Genomic DNA, 23,049 nt, shown 5'->3' with positions numbered 1-23,049 from the left:
GTATTAATGAGCAAAGACAACAGCGGAAAAAAACTCCTCCGTCCACATGATTTGACGTATGGAAAGTTTATGCCACATGAAAATTCAGAGAGTGCATGAGCAACAAAGACACGGCACAATAACTCAAAAGTAACTGAGATGAAGCACACATACATTCACACAAACGCACGTGTGTGACGTCTCACACGCCCACAAGTACTGTAAATTATGACACCCATTTTAATGTATGGTAGGTGTCTGAGCAAGCAGGACATGCATCATAATAAATATGCATGAGAAAATCAAGCAGAGTGTGTGGTCACAAGCTTAGCAGCCTCTGAGACTGAAACAGTCTAATGAATAAGAAGTCAAAGTAAAAAGTAATTCTGCTTAGTGAGGCGGCTAGGTTGCATGAAAAGAAATGCTAATCTCGTGTAGAAGACATGCAGGATATGAACAGCAGTTCTTATACTCAGGGTCAGGACCCCTGTGAGGGGTCACAAGATAAATCGGAAGGGGTCGCAAGATAGTTCAGATAAGAAGGAAGAAAAATTAGTTTTTTTTGCTGACTTCTATTTCATCTCACTGGATAGTTGCATATCTTTGTGTCTCTATAAACTATACAAATAAAATTAGTTCTTTGGTAGAACTGAACATTTGCAGTGTGTGATAGGGAGTCACAAGTAGACACTGCTTCATGTTGAAGAGTCATAAACAAAAACACTAGACTAGTGGAACACTAGTTTAGAAGAGGACGATTTTTCAGTTCAGTTCTGTTTTTAATGCTTTTATATTAAGGCTTTTAGTTATTGTGACCCACCCCCTATACCTTTTTAATATGTTTCCTCTGGCGTCTTTTACATTTTAACTATTGCTTGGTGAGTGCTCATTGGAATTGACTGTGTGGACAGGCAAGCTGCAAATGAATTGGGATTAATAAAATGTCTGGGGGTGGTCCCATGTGTGACTTCTAATTAAACCAAAAACTTTAGAGTGAGTGACATAAAACTAACATCAGTGTTACCCATTGGTTTCAATTAAGTATTTCCAAACTAAAGTAAAGACACTTTTCTAACAACGGGACGAAAAGTTAACAAAATCCAAATCAAAGTGGCAGCACTTGTAATCTTAGGACACCTGGGACATTTAAAATGATATTTAATAGCTGTCTTCAATTATAGGCCTGCCTGCTTAGATAAACAAATAAATATGCAAAATGTCATTCAAAATGTTACTTTAAATGTCGAGGAAATAAAATGACTAAAACATTTAGGAAGTGCTTCAAGTGTGATTCATGTATGCACGTTGAAATCTTTTGTAAATTTTAGCATTAGCAATGTATAAATATGAATAGCCTATAATAAAAAAATAAAAAAGGGGGAACTAATAATGTAATGCACGTGTTCTTTCAGAGCGGCCGGGCAAATGTCAGCATCAGCACCAAAACATCAGGCTCTGGAAAGCTGCAGGGAAGTTGCCACGTGCAAAATCGAATGAGTAGCCCAGTATAAGCACAAAAGTAAAGTTCATGAAATGGCATTAGACTGAGAAACCTTGTTTAAAGTCATTAAACAACTGCAGAGTTAACTTCCCCGTGCTGTCCGGTGCAGGAAATGACCCTGACGGATGCGAGTGTGCACGCGTGCTTCTAGAAGGTATTAAGAGAAGCATGTAGTAGTCGATGCTTTCCATATCTGTGTCCGATGAACTCCAGAGAATTTACCATACAGGCCCCACATGCATGCATGCGTACTTGTGCGTTTAATAAATAAAAACAGAGACATGCGCTGTCTTTATATGTGTCGGGGGGGTGGGAGAGGGTGAAGTCTGGGTGTAAATCACTTTTCCGACTGGCACAGCCCATTAAACAAAGCGTGGCATGATTCCTTTTCTCTCTGCTCATCCGTTCCCTTTTTTCTTTATCAGCTCCTTCACGATTTCATTTCTTTCAAATGAGAATTCACGGACCCCCAAATTCAAGCCCCCGCGTCTTCAGACAACACAACTGTACGGTTTTACTTTTTTCCTTCCGTCAAAATGCTATCCCAGATTCAATTTCAGATATAGACTATAGGATTTAGCCAGTTACGATTTTTTTTTTTTTTTTTTTGGTCTTTCGGAGACAATATTTAATATGCTGAAATGAGATCAGTTTTGATCCCCTCCCAAAATAATTTCTCAATTTATATTTGTGACAAATCTCGCGTTGACACAAGCCAAAATGAATGCATCTGTGATAGGCGAGCCTATGTTTGGCATATAATCGTCTCTTTTCCCTGTCATCATCATCATCATCATCAGAATCATCAATAGTATTCTGGTTTTTTTTTTTGTCTTCACCCTCTCCTCCAGGGGATTTTTTTCCCCCCGTTTTGATTTAGGAAATTAGCACGCCTAAATACAAAACCATATTCTCAACAGCTAGGCTACTTATCAAACTCCATTTACTGAAGAGGATTTCAGGGTAACATTAAAAGACAATAACGTAAATGACCCATGGCTTTTTAATTAAAAAAATTCTTGCACCCCCCCACCCCTCCCCACACACACACTGTGTTTGCGCTGTTTTAACATTTTTTTCTTTAAACTTATAGTGTTGTGCAGGAAAAAGTAAAAGCGCGTGATTTGCCCGGTGTTCCCCTCCTCCTTGACTTTTATCACTAAATGAGCATATAAATGACCTGAAAGCGCCGTCTGCCGCGTTGAATGAAATAAAATAAAGAACAATTACCCTCTCCCTTTTTTTCTCTGATCTGTCGCTGAAAAGGAGTCCTGGAGAGATAAGGCCGATTGAATTCTCTCTGTTGTGCTCCAATAAAAACGTCAAAGGGGGGTTAAAGAGAGATTTAAAAGCCTCCCTATAATTCCAAATCATAATTTCCCTCCCATTATACCTCTCAGATGCCGTTCATCGTTAAGGTTATTTATTTCAGGGCGTTGTAACCACACTCAATTCCCGTGACTGAGTTGGATAATTGCAGGTGCAGTGCATCGCACGCGGCCAAACTTGAGACAGCTTTAATAAAATGTAGAAAAATATAAAAGCAAACTCTGGCAGTGGTTTTAAACAACATCAGTTCGCCTATAGACAGACGGAGAGAGAGAGAGAAAGACAGAGAAAGACAGAGAGAAAGGTTATTCGCCTCATTTTTATCATGGAAAAAAAAAAGAAATATCCCCGTCTGCTGTTCCTCCTGAAAGTAATTATAATTGTCTAATTTCAAAGTTGAATTAGGATGCTTTAGGGGTTTGATGTAAAACTTCACATTCGGTTCAATGAAGTATCACCCTAATTTACAGCTCTAGATAAGGACTAAGTCTGTCATAAAAATCTACCCGTCCTCCTCCTCCACCTCCTCCTCCTCACTCCTTCCTTGCTTCCTTCCCTTCCTTCCTCCCCAGGATTGAATTGCACCTTGGGCAATAGTGCAGAATCGTGAATCTTAACTTCTCTCAGCATATGTTCCTGGCAGATAAGTAAACAATTTGGACGTGGAATGATTTTTTTTTTTTAATTAATACTACAGTCGTCTAATGTGAGGCTATACACCGCGGTCCGCAAATTCCTGATCTCCATTAACAGAGAGAGGGGTGGGACGGCGCTGAATTCACATTAAAATCTCTAAATGCTTGTATAATTCCTCCTGTACGCTGTTTTCATTCAGTATTGTCTTCGTGGGAGTCGGGCCTATCATTTAGACAAGTTTAGACAGGTTTAAAGACGTGTGAATGACTTGATGATAATAAGCTTTAGTTTTTGGCTGCATCACCTTTTTTTTCTTTTCTTTTTTTTCTTTTTTTGGTAAAAGTAAACACATCATGCAGAGATATTTAAACAGCACTAGTGATGGACTACTTTACAGCCAAGCCAGCAAAGTTATAAGAGGAGGGGGATCACATCCCATTGAGTTTGTTTCATTAGTTAAAGCTATAATTAAGAAGTGATTGAGCAGTCAGAGGAGTCGGATGGGCGGAATCCCTCGAGGGAGGCCTCTCCTGAACTGTCAAACATCATACGATCCCAACCGGTTCATCCCAGTGTCAACACAAACACACCACCATGTACTGCATGCTGCTGGCTGCTCAACATGTCTCAAACCGGTTTCAACGCATTAGAAATAGCAGCAGCTAAACAGGGAGGTAATTAAGCCTTGTTGGGGGAAATGAGAGTGGAGCAGTTTGACAGCTTCAATAAGTCGAGAGACAGGGAAAGGAATTGATTTTGATGTTATTATTGTTCTACTGCGAAGCGACAGTTTTCATAATTTAGCCTACCAACAGTAAGCCTATGGATTAGTTTGGGGTCAAGTTGGGTCTAACTTTTGATATGTAAAAACAATCTCACAATTGTTGTATTTAAAAAAAAAAGTGTTTAAAACTTAGGCCTACATTCGTTTTTTTTGTGAATTATTGTTTCCGTTTCAAACATTTTTTAAAAGACATTGTTCGATTTTTTTTTGATTTTTTTTTAGGCTATTTTATTCATTTGAAATCTATTTTAGGCTATTAGGCCTTATTCTGCCAGGTTTAACTTCCCCGCAGCACCTGCACAGTGTTCCACTATCTTTGTCATCTCAAGTGACCAGCAATAAGAGCAATAAGCTACAAATACAGGAAATTGATAGCGTTGAAGACAGATTGTCTTTATTCGAAATGCCTTTGCTCAGCAATTGAACAAAGAGCAGGAGGTATCAACCTTCAAGATACATTATCCTTTCCATAACATGACAGGTTTTAAATTACCATCTTGGATGATAATACACATATATAACTCCTTGAATTCAAATAGAAGTTATCCTTAAAAACGAAAACAAAACAAAACGCGTGTGACTATATTAGCACTGAACCACAGGGAAAAAAAGCAAAATAAAACATTTGAACGTAAATGGGTTTTTTTTTCTTCTCTTTGTCATCTTAAATAGACCGTCTAGTTTTATGTGCCAGGTTTTGATCAATATAAACAATATGACCCGTATATAGTCCAGCCTATAGGTTCTGATTTAGATTGAGATTTTTCATAAAATTACGAGTGCCAAAAATGTAAACTACTTAGGCCTATACAGGAAATAAGAATGCTAATTGTGCAAGCCAAATTGTCAAAAATAAAAAGAGTTCCCTATCGATAATCAACACAAATCAGCATATCAGCATTGAAATGTACACAATAAATAAAGTTAAAGGCCTCCTTTTTCGGGCTGCCATAAACGTTATAACATTTACATTTCTTACAGTTCACAGGGCACCGTCCTTTACACCAAATCCCAGCTCCTCTGCACGACTCAGGAACTTGTTGGATTTCTGGAAAAGTTTCTTTTTCTCTCTCTCTTTTTTTGCCATAACAAGTCCAAGGCAGCTAATAATGTTCATGCCTTCTCAATGGGCGCGCTGTCCATATTATATTTACATGCATTTCAGTATTCAAGTGAATTAAAAAAAAAGAAAAGAAAAAAGAGTCTTTGAGGGTTACATGGCAGTGGCGTGTGTGGATGAGTAAGGGTCTATCCCAGTCTTGGTCATACCTGGAAAAAGTATGTAGGCCACCGGGGGCTGTAAACTTGACGTGGACCAGGCCGAGCAGTTACACGGGACGACGTAGCCCGGGTTTGTGGGCGACGGGTGGGTGTGGGTGTGCTGACTGGGGCACCCAAGGGTGCCGAACGCACCGTTCTGATATCCCAAAGAGGACGCGTAGGGCAAAGTGCTGGTGCTCAGCGCGTGCGGCATCTCCGTCATCTTCTGGATGGCGCTGGAGCTGAACTGGCTCGGGTCGAGGAAAGAGTACGGGGCGCTCGTCGGCGGCAGAAACGCTCGGGCTTTCTCGGAGTGGCTCAACAGAGAGTCCGCGGCCGACATGGGGAGTCCCTTCAAGTGGTCGGTGTCCCCGAGGTAAGGCAAAGGGAAAACGTACCTGTCCTTCTTGAGCAGATTTTTGGGCTTGCGCCTGGGTCTGTACTTGTAGTCGGGGTGCTCCTTCATGTGCTGAGCGCGCAGCCTCTTGGCCTCGTCGATGTAAGGTCTCTTCTCAGACTCGGACAGCAGCTTCCACTCGGCGCCCAGTCTTTTGCTGATCTCCGAGTTGTGCATTTTGGGATTCTCCTGTGCCATTTTTCTCCTCTGGCCCCGGGACCAAACCATGAACGCGTTCATGGGTCTCTTGATATGATCAGCAGGCTTTGACATCTTTAAAAAAAAAAGTAGCCTATACTTTTTTTATCCCCAATGTTTAATGACGAGGAAAAGTTCTTTTCGGAAGGAAGGGAAACTATTCACCTGTCTAGATGCCAGATACCAGTCATGCCACGTCTGAGATGTTCTGAGTCTGGCTGGAAAACAGCAAAAATAAAAGAGAAAAAAAATAAAAATCCAGCGCCCGGTTTTTGCTTTTCCAGTTAAAACACTGATGCGCGTTCGTTCAAGTCCGGTTACAACTCTCTTTCAGACCTGCGGCAGGCAATACAGGAGAAAAAAATACATGTAAGATGCACACACGTAAAGAAATCCACAAAGGTGAAAGCAATGTTCCGCAGTCAGTTTGCAGGAGTCGTAAAAGTGTTATTTTTTTTTCTGCGACGCACTCTCCCTCTCTCTCTCTCTCTCTCGCTCTCTCTCTCTCTCTCTCTCTCCCTCTCTGAGGTTTGTCGTCAAGCACCTGGCTTGGAAATGAGCGGAAGAGCGTGAATACGAGCCAAAAGCGGTGAAGTTCAAAGGCTGGGCTGGTTTGGTTTGTGCACGCAATCTGACATAATCTGCAGGGCGTTCACTCACCAACCTGGGCGCCCAATCAGCACAGAGAACAGCTATTATAATACCTTCACGGAAAAATATATGTACATTACAACATAAACAAAGACCGGGTGGTAGTAGAAGAAAAAAAAATAAATAAGGAAAGAGGGGTGTGTGTGTGTGTGTGTGTGTGTGTGTGTGTGTGTGTGTGTGTGTGTGTGTGTGGATGGGGGGATCCCTCCCCGATTCCATTTAATGTAATGAATCGCAACAAACATGGACCTTCAACCTATTTTCCAGTTAAAACCTGACTTCAATCCAGAGAGGTGACTATAACGCGCAAGCAATTTACTGTACAGCGTTATGCAGAAATGTATGGGGAGGTTTGTCGCCAAAATACATACAGATAGGCCTTAATAGAGTTATTATCTGTCTATTTTTTATTTCTGTTTTGAATAAGGGGATGTAGGCCTATGATAATAATAGAAATATTTGTCATTATTAATAATAATAATAATAATAATAATTCCTTCAAAATGTATTTGAATAGAAAATCTCATTCCCTCCTTTGGATATAAAAAACGTCACATGTCAGCCCCTGTCTTGCTCAAAGACACTTCAGCAGGCTCTAACTGCTGTGCTGCAGCTGGTAGAGAAAACACTTCAGGAGGATGGAAACACGTCACATTCAGCTTCAGTATTTCAGTAGGTGTAACCTTTTACACTCTAAAGGACGCCACATTAACAAGCAAAAACTAGCATTCCCATTTATGGCCCGCCAAACAAACACACGGGTGTGCGCACGTTTGAGCCCCGCGCGTGCCATCGATGTTGAACCTATATGGAAAGCTCAACTGCGTAGTGACAGAGTTACAAACAGCAGTGAAATATTACATCAACTGTAAACGTTTAAGGAAAGCGCCATTGTGAGACTATAATTGTTGCATTAAGCTCACATCAATTCGACAGTTTGGTTTTAAGGAGGCGCGGAGTGATCGTTTTAAAATGCTAATTTCAATGAGGACCATTGCCTAATAGCCCTCAGGCTAATGTGCCTGATACATGATTCCTTCAGCTGTGATTATTAAACCAAACGCAGACAGATGACGTTTTTCACACCGTCAAAATGCTGTGATTGGAGACTATACACTGTGAAGATTTATTTAAGGTTGTCTTTTCCTATATATATATATATATATATATATATATATATATATGCACGCACACAAGGCTATATAGGAACCGACACGCGGATGTTGTGGAGCACATCCTATTGCAATTATAATCCCATCTTTCTCTGTGTTACACAAACAGGACACATGCCACTTCAAAGAAGATTGTAGTTTATTCAACATGTCACCACATCACACTGACATATTCATATCTCTAATATGCTAGCATGACAAATAAATAAAATAAACAAATAGGCCTAAATAAAATACTTTAAAAACCGAAATGTTGTCAGGCAAAAACCTTGAATCTATACTAGCCTATAATGGGCCATATATTTCAGTAGGCTACTAACATTAAGGTTTTATTTTGTAGGAGCAAGAGAAAAAATAGTATCTCATGCAGGCCAAAGTCACTTTATTTTTGTACCCAAAATAGGACAAAATGGAGTTTATTTTTCTGCCTCTGATATTCCCATATTTCAACACCCTCGGTGTCTCTTTCTCACGCTCTCTCTCCGCGCCCCGTCGCCTCACACACGCATGCGTCAAACGGTAGCTTGTAACAAGAAGATTTCCATCATATCTTCCTTTACAAAGCCTGACATTATCGTTAAAAAAATAGTCCTTTTTGGGAGGAAAATCCTCCTCATCCCGACCTACATAATAATGTAGCCCACAGCTGAGGACGCCCCCGACTTTTTTCAATACAAGCCCCGACTGGATGCCTGCAAAAAGAAAAAAGCTCCTCCAATCCTGCCATTCGGCAGGCTATGATGATCATCAGCAACCGTGAGGTAGTATACTGCATGTTTGGACTATATATTTCAGCGTATTTTGAAGTTTTAAATGATGTTGTGCTATCTTTCACTGAACAGCGTATGCAATTTGACATGTAGGCTGCCATACACAGACTCCAGCTTAGGCTGCATTTTGAGATCAATGAATTAGATAGCAGGGAATTATTTTAGGGGCTGAGCCTCTTACTCACGAGGGGGAAGTCTGCTATGTTTCTTATTCAAAAACTGATTGTCTAATAAACGCACGCCTGAAAGTTCCCTCGACAATTTAACGGGATAATGAGAAATGCAATAGGTTTTAATTCGGCAAGGATTGAGATGATATTTGTTTTCCATCGGCAGTTTCTCTTCAGTATTTCCTCAAATATAATCGTTAGTACATTTGACACAGCCTGTACTGTCTGAGATAAAAAAAATAAAATGCAATTTATAAATACAATACTTGTGGTTTTACACCGAAGTGCGCGTCACCATGAAAAAAAAAAACTTCTTTTATATCTCCAAACTTCAGGTTATAAATATTTGATTGTCACAACAAACAGTATTTAAGCTAAAATAAATTTGAAAAATAAGAATAGAATAGTCTGTATATTCTCTAACAGCCTATATTAGATTATAGTAGAAAACAAGAGTGTTAAAGTGAAAGCAAAGGCTCAATCACAGCTGTTAATTAACGACCGGTGAAAGTTTAGTTCCATCTATTAGAACTCCAAATTACTTATTGTAAAAATAAATAAAAAAATTCAACTGACACACAAACAGAGACACACGTTGGTGCGCGCGCAAGACACTCCACCCACCCGCGCACACACGCGCGCATACACGCACACACACACACACACACACACACACACACACACACACACACACACACACACACTAACTAGGATTATCTAAGGACACATGTCCATCCATCTCGCCTTAAAAAGTGAATGGGGAGCGGCCTGACACACATAGAGCCTATTAGCCAACTTGGGCTCCCGTGGAGAGCATTGAGGTAAGCTCCCCTACCGTAACTGTCCATGGTGCTGAAGCGGTAAGAGGGTTTCTTTACTGCACACTTGCGTCCTCCCTCAAAAACGGGGTTGACATTTCAATGCCTTTTATTGTAGTTCCATCCTATTTAGGATGCTTCTCTATAAAAATAGATATTACAAAGACACAACTCACTACAACTTTCCTAACTTTTTTTCCAGCGGAATGTTTTTAAGCCCATTTTCTTTCCAGTATGGAAGAACTAGGTGTGTGGAATCCAATGTAAATTAATGAAATAATTAAATTAGCAAGTGCCTAGTCAGTACAGTATATATTATAGCATCAGCTGTAAAGCTGTTATATCTAATTATTATATCTAATCTATTCGTACAAGATGAATTGTTAACGTTAATAGATGAATGACTTTATGGTTAGATTACTGTGGACTGTATTGGAGATAATGTATGACATACAAGTGTAATTATAGTGTGAAAAGGGAAACAAACACACACAGGGTTAGGGTAAGCAAAGCAAACTCAGTGAGATCACCTCACCTCACCGAAGAACTGCTTGAACCATGTGCCTTCTGGTTCAAGGACAGTTATATAGGCATTGTGCCAGCAATTAGCCAGTGCTATTTACAGTGTTGCTTAAACGATTCCACAAACCTTATCGAAACATTTCAGTTTGACTATCTGGACTGAGTTCCCCTTGAAAAGTTCAAATTACTATGCAACACCTTCATTTTTAACTATCTCTGAATGAAGTTAGAATGGTCAAAAGATACATGTGCACAAACACACACACACATACACACACACACAGAGAGAGAGAGAGAGAGAGAGAGAGAGAGAGAGAGAGAGAGAGAGAGAGAGAGAGAGAGACTGTGTTCACTTGTTGTAATCATCCGATAAATGCATTTGCAATCTATAACTCAAAGTTTTCAAAGAGGAACATAACATTAATTGTAAGTCACTCACTCATGTAGCAGAATATTGCCATCAGGATACAGAGCCCTCACATGTCACTGCTCACATTCCTCTATAGGAAAATAATCAACAGCTTGATATCACAATCTTTTTTCAACCACATTAACAGAAAGTATTCTATTTGCCTCATTTATATTTTCACACGTTCAGGCATTTGTTCCCAGTTTGGACTGATGTTACCAAGTTGTCCCTGGAAATGGTACAAAAACGCATACATACGCTTGAATTGCTGATAATTATACTTACATTCTTAAGTATACAAAAAGGCTTTCTTTCAGCGATATGGAAATAATTCTAAAAATCAAATTCAGCTCATGTACTGTAGATCTTTTTCCATTATCTACTTACAAGGACCATTCATCGACATTGAGAAGCAATCAAAACAGCAATGAGCGGTATGTGAGATGTATTGCCAAAATGGGGCATATATTACAGAAAATATCCATGTATATCATATCTTTGTGGCTACAATTTCTTAGTGAGATAGTAAAATCAGACGTGAATAAAAATCTTTTAACATGACTAAACTTAAGCTGTTCTCTCTTTTATTCTGCAACAGTGGATAGTATAGGGCATGGCAGAAAAAAATTAACAAAGGTTCAAGGCATCAGGTAATAATGAAAGGATAGGGGCAATACTTCAAAGACCACGAGGTCCACATCACACAATTATACAATACAATTAGGATTAAAGGGGCAAAAGAGATAACAGCAGATAGGGATAAATTATCACAAAAGGGAAGATGTGACTCTCTCCTGACCTTCATTACGAGAAAAAAAAAACTCATTTAGAGCTGGCCCTCCTTGCAGGGGGATTTGAGCCTCTCACATGAGACTGAGACTCACTAGATAAGGTTTATGGAAAAATGAGAATCAGAACTACTTCTAAACAAAAACATAAAATCTATATTCAGAATAAATGATTGATACAATAAATGATGATATGCATAAAAATACATTATACAATAAATACATTTTATCAACTATTATAGAACTGGACTCATTTCGGAGAGTTGGAGGGCGGTGCATCCACATGGTGTGTGCCTTATGACTATTTAATCAACAGCTTTGAAAGTGATAGGGAGTCCAAAACAAGCATCCAATAAATGCTTTTGTTTAACCGGTTTGGCTTGTAAGCGCTGCTTATTACTAGACTTAGACTTATTACCTCTCACCACAATACTTTGAAACAAATAATAAAAAATAAAAAAACGGGACTAGTTAAACAAGGTAAGACAGTTGTATAGTCTCTTTCCTCTGGTATAAATACTACTCTATTAAGCTACCTGATACATGAAGAGCCAGCTGTTTTAGCTTCACAGACTGAATCTCCCAGTTATTTTAGGCCATCTGCTTCTGGCTGATGATGTCTTGAGAGTGTGATCAACAAATTTTTGTGTGTATGGATGACATCTTGAACACTCAGTGGAGCTCCAAAGATGAGCATGTACAATAGGCATGCCTCTTGTAAAAGTAGCTTGATTCAAGGACTAGAAACATAACTTCCACATCGCTACTGTCTTTGCAATGCTTGTATGGAGTGACCACCACTGCTCAAAAGAAGCTCTACCAAACAATGTTCCGTTCGTGATTTATCTCTATTGCTCCACTCTGTGATGACTCAGGGTATGCCTCCAATGTGTAATTAGGGTTCCTTCTCTACCAAAAGTCTCTCAAAGTCCAGAAGCTTCACCCTTGAGCCTTCAGTATTTTTCATATATCTGCTAAACAAAACTATGAAATCAGCCACTGGGCGCTGCGGACTAATACTACAGAAGGCCCTGGAAGAATGGAAACCAAAACATCCCTGGACTGACCATAGGAACCTAGCTTTCATCCAGACTGCAAAAGGCCCAAGTATCGGTGAGCCACTTGGACTCTATTTACTACCATGATGGTCCCACATATCATTTGACATGCTCACTGGTTTTCTGCCATAGAAGACAACACCATCATCATCTCCTCCGAGGCTGCTCTACCCTGAACTTTCTCCTTTAAATGAAGCAGCCCAACCCATAATCAATCATATGTTCTAACTGCACCGTCCTTTCCAGGATATTGAATGCAATACAGGTCCACAATTCATGTCTCAGTTCTGTAAAGACCTCTGCTAATTGTTGGGCTCTTCCACCAATCTAACATCCTACTTCTTTACCCAGCCCAATAGCTAGATGGGACACTTCCACAAGAACTTTGAGTGCAACCTCCACTTTGAGATGTCCAGGAATCTACCACTTTGAGCAGTCAACTCTAGGATTGGAGAACTCCTACATTTTCCATTTATGTCCCTCCAGGGGGCCTTCTCAGTGTTCTAGGGTTACCAATGACCTAGTCTAACTCACCAGCTGTAGACTGTGGGTATAAGCTTGCCGTTGGTGGTTTTTTTGGCCGGCATTTTTGCCACTATCTCCGCTTAGCGCCTCCCAAGACGATTATGATTGGTTTAGAGAAATACAAATAAGCCAGAGCATTTTTTTTTCACCTATAGCCAGGTTAAAGTGCGATTCCAGAACGATCCTGACTGTCGCTCCGGCACCTTCGATTTACAGGTAAATAAATCTAATTGGCAGTGTCATTCATCAGGGTTTCCCGTTCGTTTAAAATAACACTAAATATCCATTCCAGTATTCCCTCTCACTTCTTTTTTGAGAATACAGATATACAAACAAACAAGGCACATTTGTGGTTGACTCGTTTTTCATTTTTTCAGTAGCCCAAAATAAATAAAAGAAAAAAGAAATGACAAAGGGCTATCTCAAATTAACTTAAGTGTATCAAGTAAATTCATTTAAGGGCTTTCTTGTCAGTTTCAATGACTTGTTTCAATTTTGGTGTGGTGTTATCACCCCCCTGAGGGCGCACTGCTGTGGCAGGGTTTTCAACTACCTGCTTGACTGGTGGTCCCAAAGAATGCCGCTGGATCATTGCGTGCCCATCTTGGATGCGGCTAATATTACCAAATTCCACTGGAGTCATCCCAAGCAACCTATGGACACCTTGCTTGCAAGAAAGACACCGTCCTTTGGAGAAGGGTCCTGTCATGTCTGGGCCAACAACCATACTTCTACCTCTATCTTCCTCCTCTACCATAGAGGAAGTTTATGCTGAAGATTTACTAATCAAAATGAGAGGTCTGTGGGTCAAAGGGTTATCAAAAGAATTGTCCTCATCTGTCCTCCTTGAGCTCTGGCACATTGTTGCTTTTGTGGTGGCAGAAACAGAATTCTGAATGGTTTTGACGCCAAAAAAAGGCCTTGCCCTGAGGGGAAGTCTGAGTTTGGGCTAACGTGAGTAACTCCCTGATGATCCTTATAACATGATAAGTACAGACAAAACTGGACTTTAAAGTATATTTACATATTGTATTCATACGTTAATCTCTTGAACTTGAAAATTGAAAAACTAAGAAGTTCCACTTCCGTACTGCCATACAAAGCTTGAGGTAATATACTAAATACCATCTTGGCTCAGAAAATAATGACGACGTACAGGACTCGCCTCTGACAACAGCTGGCTCCCAACTGTGATCTTATTCTCTGTTACACTGCATTCTGTATTTGGAGAAATTTTCAAATTAAAAAAACAGCTGTTCTTTTTAAGTAAAATATCCATGATAACACATAGGACACATTTATACTCACTCATTAACTCTCATTATAGCCCAAAGCCATATCTCATCAGTGGACATAATTTGTGTGCCCAGCATTGACATTCAGGCTCTGTCGGTCCATTTTAATGATTGGGGAAATACTTTTTTTTTTTTTTATTACAACACAGAATATTGTGAAATTTAATGTTTTGATTAATTGGATTTGATGGTTTGGTGGTTACAGTGTAGACACCCAGAGGTAAAACAAATGTCCAATTGCCCAAGTCGAGTATAAGCCACAACTAGATACAAAAGCATATAGACATCCTATGCCTATATTCATTTCAACATTTTGAATAGCTTTCTTTTTACACAACCTCTCTTTTTTTTGTTTCTCACCATAAGGCTACCAGTGCCTCCACTGAGTCTGAGACCTAATCCTCAAGACATGGTGCAAAGCTCCCGTGAGTCAGGTGATGAATTCAAAACTTAAATTGAAAATCAATATTCCACAGTGCTACTTCTGAATGCCTCAGATTTATACGCTCAATCACTCCCTGTTTTGTTTACAGAATTTGCATCCTGAATTATGAAGTGAGAAAACCTTTACTGGACAAACAGCTGCTTGTGGAATTCGAAGCTGGACAGTAGGTATTGTAAAATCAAAAAACGGAGACAACTCAAATGTGAATGAAGGAAAAAGAGACAGTTCAAGAATGGAAAAGCTTTTGAAGCCAGACAGACTGATGGGGGGAAAAAATACAATTCGCCAAAATCTGTATCAGTGAATGATTAATTAATTTCTGTTGAATGATCTGTTCTAGCCTTGCGAGATATCAGTTCCCATTTCTTTAACACTTTTACATAAGATCTCCAGAGACGGCTAGTTCAAAAGACGGTTCAATTTAGAGTTCCCATCGGAAATGGTTTCAGAAAGTCTTTGCCATACGTTGGGCTTTGATGTGTTTAAACTGTCGTAATCTTACTGTTCAGAGATGATGAAAATAAATTGGGTTAATTTTTCAATTGTAAGACTTCTTTTTTTTTTCTTGACTTCACGTAACATTAAGACACTGCACAAAAATATGAAAAGATTATCATAGAAATATCAACGTATAACTTAGATTCCTGTTTGTTACGGCAGCATCACCATTTTTCATTGTTTAGGCTCCATAGTGAACAGAGTATATATAAGGTACAGATTAGTTTGTTCTAGTACAGTATATTACTGCAATACATACAGTATATTATGAGCATGATTCTGTAATTTCAAAGAAACGCTCAACTCCCGACTGTTATATTATAATTTTGTGAAAAGAAAACTGACCTTTTTCCTGAAAGATAAAGATTTCGATTGAATTGAAGCTATTTGTTCTCCATCGTCTATCCAGCTTGACCTCCATCATGTTATAGCTGGAAGGTGACTTTGTGTCAAAGAATCAGCTTCGGACCCGGCAGGTCATTTATTAATGAAAGAAAAGATTGATTTCCTGTCATATGCATTTGTTCTACATTTAAAAAAAATAAAATGATAGTAGTTAGGCACGCAGTACAACCCACACATTGCTTTCTAATAAGTGTCACATTTAGATATAAGCATTCGCAGGTTGATCTTTAATAGCTGTTTATTGAAAAGCAAACACAACTTGAAAAGAGGATATAACCTCGACTCAGAACTCTGGAGGGGTGGACTAAGATTGAAATTGGTCTGACTCTCCCTCCCTCACTCTCTTTCTCTCTCTCTCTCTCTCTCTCTCTCTCTCTCTCTCTCTTGAATTGAGGGTCCATTGTAGTACGTCAAACAAAAGGTTTTTTATCAGAGGCTCTTAATGTAACCCCCTCCCCTCACTCTCACGGCCACCAACTCGTTCTTCTCTTCCTCTCTTTTCTCATTCATTTATTCCACTGTGTGTGGAAATAGGCTGGGCAACAATTAATTTCAGAGTGAATTCAGGCAGGATCTATTACCCCTCTCTGCCTCTATTGCTCTAATGGAAATCTATTTCACTTCTCTTTTGTGTCCAATATAATTTAATGCCCATTTTATTAATGGCCTGAAATAATTACGGAAGTCTTTTGTGATTCTTGAGTATGTTTCATTTAATTGTGTAATAAATGTCTAATCAGGGCTCCCATCTGAAGCCATTATGGCATTAAAATTAACAATTACGCCACAAATGTCTTGGTGAATGCGTTGGGGTCTATAGAAATCGTTGCTGATAACAAGACACATATAAATCATTCATGAGAATATTTTTTTTTTTTTCAGAGAAAAGCGGAGTGAGAGATAGGAGGATGGGAGGGAGGGAGAAAAAAAAAGAAGTGGAGGAAGAAAAGAGGAGAAGAAAGAGGCTGAGTTTTCTTTATTCCATTGAGAAACCGGGGATGGCCAAAAGATAGGGCATTTTAAAACTGTGTCACCCTCTCCAGTTCCATTCTTCCCCTGTCTCTCTCTATCTCCCTTTAATTTGCCTTCCTCTTTATTTTTGAAGTGACAGATTTCACTTTGGGAATTCATTAACCGTTAACTTGGGCGATAAAATATCTATCAGGCCCTCTGCCCGGTTCCTTTGCTAAGCTGCGTGGCGCTCCGGTTCAACGTTGTGGGTGACCGAAGGCAATTAAAGAGGCTTCACACTCTCTCACCCTCCCACTGTCACTTTCTCGATGAAAACAGGAAGGCTGCTCAACGTACCAGCAAGAATTGTTTTCTTAGTAGCCAAGTATACAAATTTCATGGTATGGGGAAACTCCATCTGCCACTAAAAACCCTCGTCAGTTCTTCTGTGTCATTTCCAAGCTAATATACTACAATTGGTTTTGGTGAATCTATTTTAATAGCATAAGGTTTTTGGCCTTCTTTGTTCTCTATTACCATGATGCACAAAGGGCCTCCCCGGGCAGTGGATTGCACCCTGGTCCCAACCACACTCTTTCAAGTAACAGAGTCAACTAAGTGACTTTGATGTAGATGACGTCTCATCTACACCCATTTTTGAATCAAGCAATCTTGGATAAGTTGGTTGATATGAGCAATCTCTGACTCTGGCCCATCTGAGCAGACTAGAAGAGAATAGAATACAATTTATTGTCACCAAGGGGAAATTTGTCTTGGGCATAGTGCTACAATGTGTTGCTTCACAACACAAGCATGTAACAGACAAAAAACATTTTTAAAATCAACATAAAATCAACATAAAAACATAAACATAACGAAACATCTTTGACTGCTGCTGCTGGAGTTGCAATAACCACTGGTTAGTCATATACTGCAGCTCCAGCACAGAATGAATATGATAGGGAGAATTAATTCAATACATACATATATACATTATATACAGTGTAGCTGCATGTTCAGGACAGCTTTTCTAGCTTTTTTTGGATAAAAAAAGATTTTTTGATTCTGTAAAGCTCTGCTCTATGTGAGTAATTTTTGTTCTACTTTTTCACAACCATCCACTGTAATTTCTACTCATTTTATATTTATCATTTATTGATTTGTTCTTAGTGATTTAATTTCCTGATTTTTAATGTAACTGTTAGTGCCAATGAAATATATATCGAAATATATATTCATCTAAGGCACGGATGTTAGTGCACATAACGTTGGCTAGTCACAGACCAATCAGATGACTTCTGTATCTTAGGGAGGGCAGGAAAAACAACCAGTCAAATAAAATGACTCAGTTGTATTGTGTATTTCGAGTTCAAAACAAGTGATTTGTCTTTTTCTCATTGGATGAGTGGATCCATATATAATTCAGGTTTTCTTTACCCCTCTAAGGTCTAAGGGCATTTTCACACATCTTCTTAAATTTACCATTTTAAGGTATTAGCACAAAACTGATCCCCATGTGGTTCATAAAAGTTCAAATTGTTCAGAACAAACTCAGCTTTCCGTATAGTGAAGACCACATTTTTTTCTAGAGCAATGTGTAAGGAGATAATTTGGCGCTAAAGCTGAAACGTTGATGTTCACTTTTTGAAAGTCCTCAAATCTCTTTTGAAAACACCTTAACTTATGATGTGTTGTACGAATTGTTTCAGTGTTTGAAATGAGTTTACCAAAGTCTTAGGTTATGTATGATTAAAATAGATAATTTCTGAAATGAATTTTTTGTAATATCGCTTTTTGAGTAGTAGTTTTGTCAAACATCGTTTGGACGCGCTGGGCGTCTTTCATCCTCAGAGGGTTAAAGTAGCTCAGTTCTGGGAAAATAGAGGCCAGGACCTTTATTTGTATGTATTACCATATTCCAAAACAAAGGTATAATTAAATAACCACAAAACAATTGTTATAAAGTGAACCTGGGGCATTTGGAGATCCCTGGGTTTCTGGGGCCCTGGGGGTTGCTCATTTGGTAATCCAGCATTATCTCCTGGCCAAAAGAGGACTCTGACATACAGTACAGGCCAAAAGTTTGGACACACCTTCTCATTCAATGTGTTTCTTTATTTTCATGACTATTTACATTGTAGATTCTCACTGAAGGCATCAAAACTATGAATGAACACATATGGAATTATGTACTTAACAAAAAAGTGTGAAATAACTGAAAACATGTCTTATATTTTAGATTCTTCAAAGTAGCCACTCTTTGCTTTTTTTGATAACTCTGCAAACCCTTGGTGTTCTCTCAATGAGCTTCATGAGGTAGTCACCTGAAATGGTTTTCACTTCACAGGTGTGCCTTGTCAGGGTTAATTAGTGGAATTTTTTCCCTTATTAATAAAAAAGCAAAGGGTGGCTACTTTGAAGAATCTAAAATTTAAGACATGTTTTCAGTTATTTCACACTTTTTTGTTAAGTACATAATTCCATATGTGTTCATTCATAGTTTTGTTGCCTTCAGTGAGAATCTACAATGTAAATAGTCATGAAAATAAAAGGAAACACATTTGAATGAGAAGGTGTGTCCAAACTTTTGGCCTGTACTGTACATAGTTACAGTTAATATATTAGGGAGAAAATTGGAAATCAAGTCATTGAAAATGTCCCCCATAAAGGTATCATGTAAGCTTTTTATACCAATTCAAAGTTATTGTTAGTCACTGTTAAAACTCTTCCGTCCAACATTAGTCTTGATATTTTGATCATGAATAATAATTTCAATTTACGAAAATAACAGTTGCATTGCAAACATTTTTTAGGTACCGCAACATTAAGTTAAGATTAGGATCAAATTAAATAAAAATTAGTCAAACCTTTTTGGACAACGTATCACATCTTCATTGTCTCAAGTGTAGAAGGAGCAGAACTTCACAAGCTTACTAACTACTTTGCTGTTTGAAAAGTTCAGCAAACGCCGTCTGTTATCATGTCCAGAAGCCTATGGTCAGTCATTGTTAGAAAGCCCTTAACATGATATCAGAAGATATTGTTGATCATTCACAATCAGAATATATTAATAACCCATTTCATGTGCAAATGCCACCCCACATAGATAAATGGATCCAACTTGTTAGCCTCAGTTATACAATTAATTCCATTTTTAAAGCATATTGGCATTTGTCAAATTGTCACAAAACATGTTTATACAAGCTGTAAAAGTTTGAAGTGAAACATGGACACGTTTTCCAGGTAAAAGGTATAACACCTCATTGTGAATCTGCTGACATCGTACACTTCAGACATGAACCTGACTGATTCACTACTGCAATATGATCACTCAACAGTCACTGCCACAATGGTGTGTTTTTTTCCCAAGGCATGCTATAGATTTTTAAATTGATGAATGCATTTTATCTTCCCAAGAGCCCCTGAATACTGTAGACGGAGAAGGCAGACTTTTCAAAAATGTAATGTTACCTTGGTATTTCAAGTTTCTACAAGTGGATTTTAATTCTGTTCTGACACTGAAGCCAGTGGATGTCTGAAAGGACCCAGGCTGCAGTCTTTTTTGCTGAGGAAGGTTCCTAACTGCTGGTCAAAAAAAGGGTGCTGCAATTCTTCTGTTGTTCTCTCCTTTAGCATAGGATACATTGGACCATCCTTTGCGAACGAAAAGGAGATTATGCGGTCCCAAAATTCCTTGCAGCAGCAACAGTTAATCCACCTTTCGGCCGTTCACGAAAACAAATAATATACCTATCTTGCATTCATGTCCAATCCAATCCAATTGTATTAATTAAGTGCAGTATAAAGCACTTTTTAATACTACACTAGTTGACCAAAGTCATGTACAATCAAAGATAACGAAAAAACATAAAAATAACACAGTAACAACACAAAGACCAGTTTAAAAGACTGTAGTCTATAGCCCGCGTCACGAAGCTCTGTAGCGGCTTAAACAGCTAGCAACTGCCACTCGGCGTCATGGAGCTCGTGACCACCCAAAGTTACATGACCAGCCGGCGGTGTCCTAATTTCATAGGATATCATACGTTTTGGTGTGCATACATTTTCCTACGATATCATATGAACCCAGTGGTGTAGTCTACGTGATATGCCGGTAAACACAGTAAACCCGCTAAGAAAGCTCCAGGATTTCCATATACCCACATACCCATATATATTGAATTATCATCTGTGTTTTCCTTTGCGTAGGCTAAATAAAGGTATTTCCACCGTAAATTGGTGCATTAAAGTCTATCAGAATGCAGGAAATGAAGTCTTTAATGCGCAAAATTTCCCTGGAGGAGGACACCCTGACGCTCCACTTTGATTACCATTATGGTCCATATATTTATATAGTACAGTATACCCGCTAAAATATATTAGACTACACCACTGTATGGAAACGTTTGTGAGAATGCGTTGAACTGTAAGATCACAACACATCCATACTTCAGCCGTGACCTTGGAATCACAAGAAGCAAATGGTACAGTATGAGTAGACAGGGGCATGAGCAACCATTCTCAATGGAGAATGGTTTGAGAACTTTTGTGATTGGTAACCTTTAATCCTTTAATATTTCAATTCCAACCTTGGTAATAAAGAATATTTTTCATTAGGTTATACATGTTCATATGGCCTGCAAGAAAAAAGGCGGCAAGAATGCACAGGGCAAAGTATCTAAGATGTACTTTAAGTAGTCCACCTTCAGAATATTGTAGCTTCACCACGGCAAACCCATGTTATTAACATCCACCATCGCATAATTGCACAGCCTAGTGTAAGTGCTCACGTCTTTCCTTGACCTCATGATGTTTTAAGTGTTCAGGAAAAGACATAGTATGACATTTTGTTTTGTTTGACTATTCAACCACAGCCTCAGATCTCAATTGGAAGTGACACATATCAACTACTGAGGGCTGCAAAATGCCTTGAGCGGCTACACTGTCAGAAACAGAAAAAGATCTACTTGTTTTTCTGTCTACTGGGCAAGGATTTGTGGCATCATGTTGTTTTAATAAAGAAGACACTTAGCAATGTTATGCAAATTGATTGTTGATTTTTGCTGACCCAGCTAACCCTTCACAGGTCATCAAACACAACCTTTCATGTAAATGGACTGTATTTATATAGTCTTACTCAAAGCGCTTTTACATAGCACAGGAACCATTCACTGGTGGCCGAGGCTGCTCATAAGACAACATTCACATACTGATGGCACAGCATCCAGAACAATTAAGGGGTTCAGTGTCTTGCCCAAGGACACTTCGACATGGGACTGCAGGGCCAGGGATCGAACCACCAACCTTCCGATTGGTAGGTGACCGCTCTACACGCAAGCCACAGCCGTTCATTCTAATATTGTTTCGTATTAAAAAAAATGAAGCATTGATGTCTTAAACCATCATGTTGTCCTTGGGTCAAATTTGACCCATTTCTAACGTTTCTAAATCAGAAATATGGCTTTCTTTTCAACCAAATTTCCCAAAAATAACATGGATGGTTCCATATGCTAATTGATGATCACTACTTTTATGGTCTACCCGGGTGAAAGGTTTCTCTGACCTTAACTATCAGTCAAGATAATTCCTAATTTCTGCTTATTTTACTCAAAAATTAGGCATAATTTCATGTAAATGAGGTTTATTCACCATCAATTCCATAAAGAAGTGTAAAACTAGTGGTAATAAGTTATGAAGTTGGCGAAAAAGCTGTAACACAGAATTAGGTGATCATTTATAGGCTACGTTATGCTTTATAAACAGGCAAACCAAGCCAAAGGGGAACAAGTGCATGGTCGACGGGAAGACATTACCAGGGTTAATAAAAATCTAAACAACCAAAAACTGAATATTACAAATACTGTATATGTGGGCTAAAAAATGATTTTGCAAAATAAACACAGCCCTTCAAATCCCCAATGAATTCACATGAGGAAGAGCTGTGCGTACACCCACAGGCACTTAGAGAGAAATGCCAAACTGAACACAAATCACTTTAACCATCTTGGCTATTTACTACACTTCTCCTTATTAGGCTTCCCTTTGTCCAAACAGATCTTCTGCTATTTAATTATGCATTTAAGTGATGTGCAAATTAACCTTGGCATTTTCACAAAGGCACTTGTGTCTTTGTGAAAAAGCACACCTCGCACCTTCCCCCCCCCCATCTTCATCCAACCAATTTAATTCCAAGCTCCAGATTTCATGGTCAATTTTATCTCCCTCACTCTCAAAGAGTCCATCATCAATTCTTCACAACTTTTCATGTCGCCTTTCTCCGCAGAATCACTGCGAAATTGCCTATTCAGGTTATTAAACAACTGTGACTGCTATAAATCTGCGGCAACACCCTGTGCTTTGAATATGCATTTGGGATGCTGACCTCCAGCAGCAATTAGTCTTAGTCTTTGTTTATCCTTTACACAAATCACACAGCTCTATTCCTTCTTTATTTCACACTCTTTGTTTTCAGTCGGAGGACTGAAACA

General features: G+C 38.9%; 1 protein-coding gene and 1 long non-coding RNA gene across 2 annotated transcripts; one reads left to right on the top strand and one right to left on the bottom strand.

Annotated features, from left to right (window-relative positions):
- Positions 1 to 4,597: 4,597 nt before the first annotated feature.
- On the bottom strand, positions 4,598 to 6,672 carry sox14 (SRY-box transcription factor 14). Its single transcript, XM_039810223.1, has one exon. The coding sequence runs from the start codon at positions 6,157 to 6,159 to the stop codon at positions 5,443 to 5,445; it is 717 nt and encodes a 238-aa protein (XP_039666157.1). The 5' UTR covers positions 6,160 to 6,672; the 3' UTR covers positions 4,598 to 5,442.
- Positions 6,673 to 8,566: 1,894 nt separating this feature from the next.
- Positions 8,567 to 15,214, top strand: LOC120566009. The gene is made up of 3 exons (XR_005640320.1): positions 8,567 to 8,668; positions 14,629 to 14,696; positions 14,796 to 15,214. It is a non-coding gene; the product is annotated as an uncharacterized LOC120566009 (long non-coding RNA).
- The last annotated feature ends 7,835 nt before the right edge of the window (positions 15,215 to 23,049 follow it).

This window comes from Perca fluviatilis, chromosome 9, assembly GCF_010015445.1.
Source record: "Perca fluviatilis chromosome 9, GENO_Pfluv_1.0, whole genome shotgun sequence".
Lineage (NCBI taxonomy): Eukaryota > Metazoa > Chordata > Actinopteri > Perciformes > Percidae > Perca > Perca fluviatilis.
The sequence above is the reverse complement of the archived record's forward strand: the minus strand, read 5'-3'. Positions and strand labels throughout refer to the sequence as shown.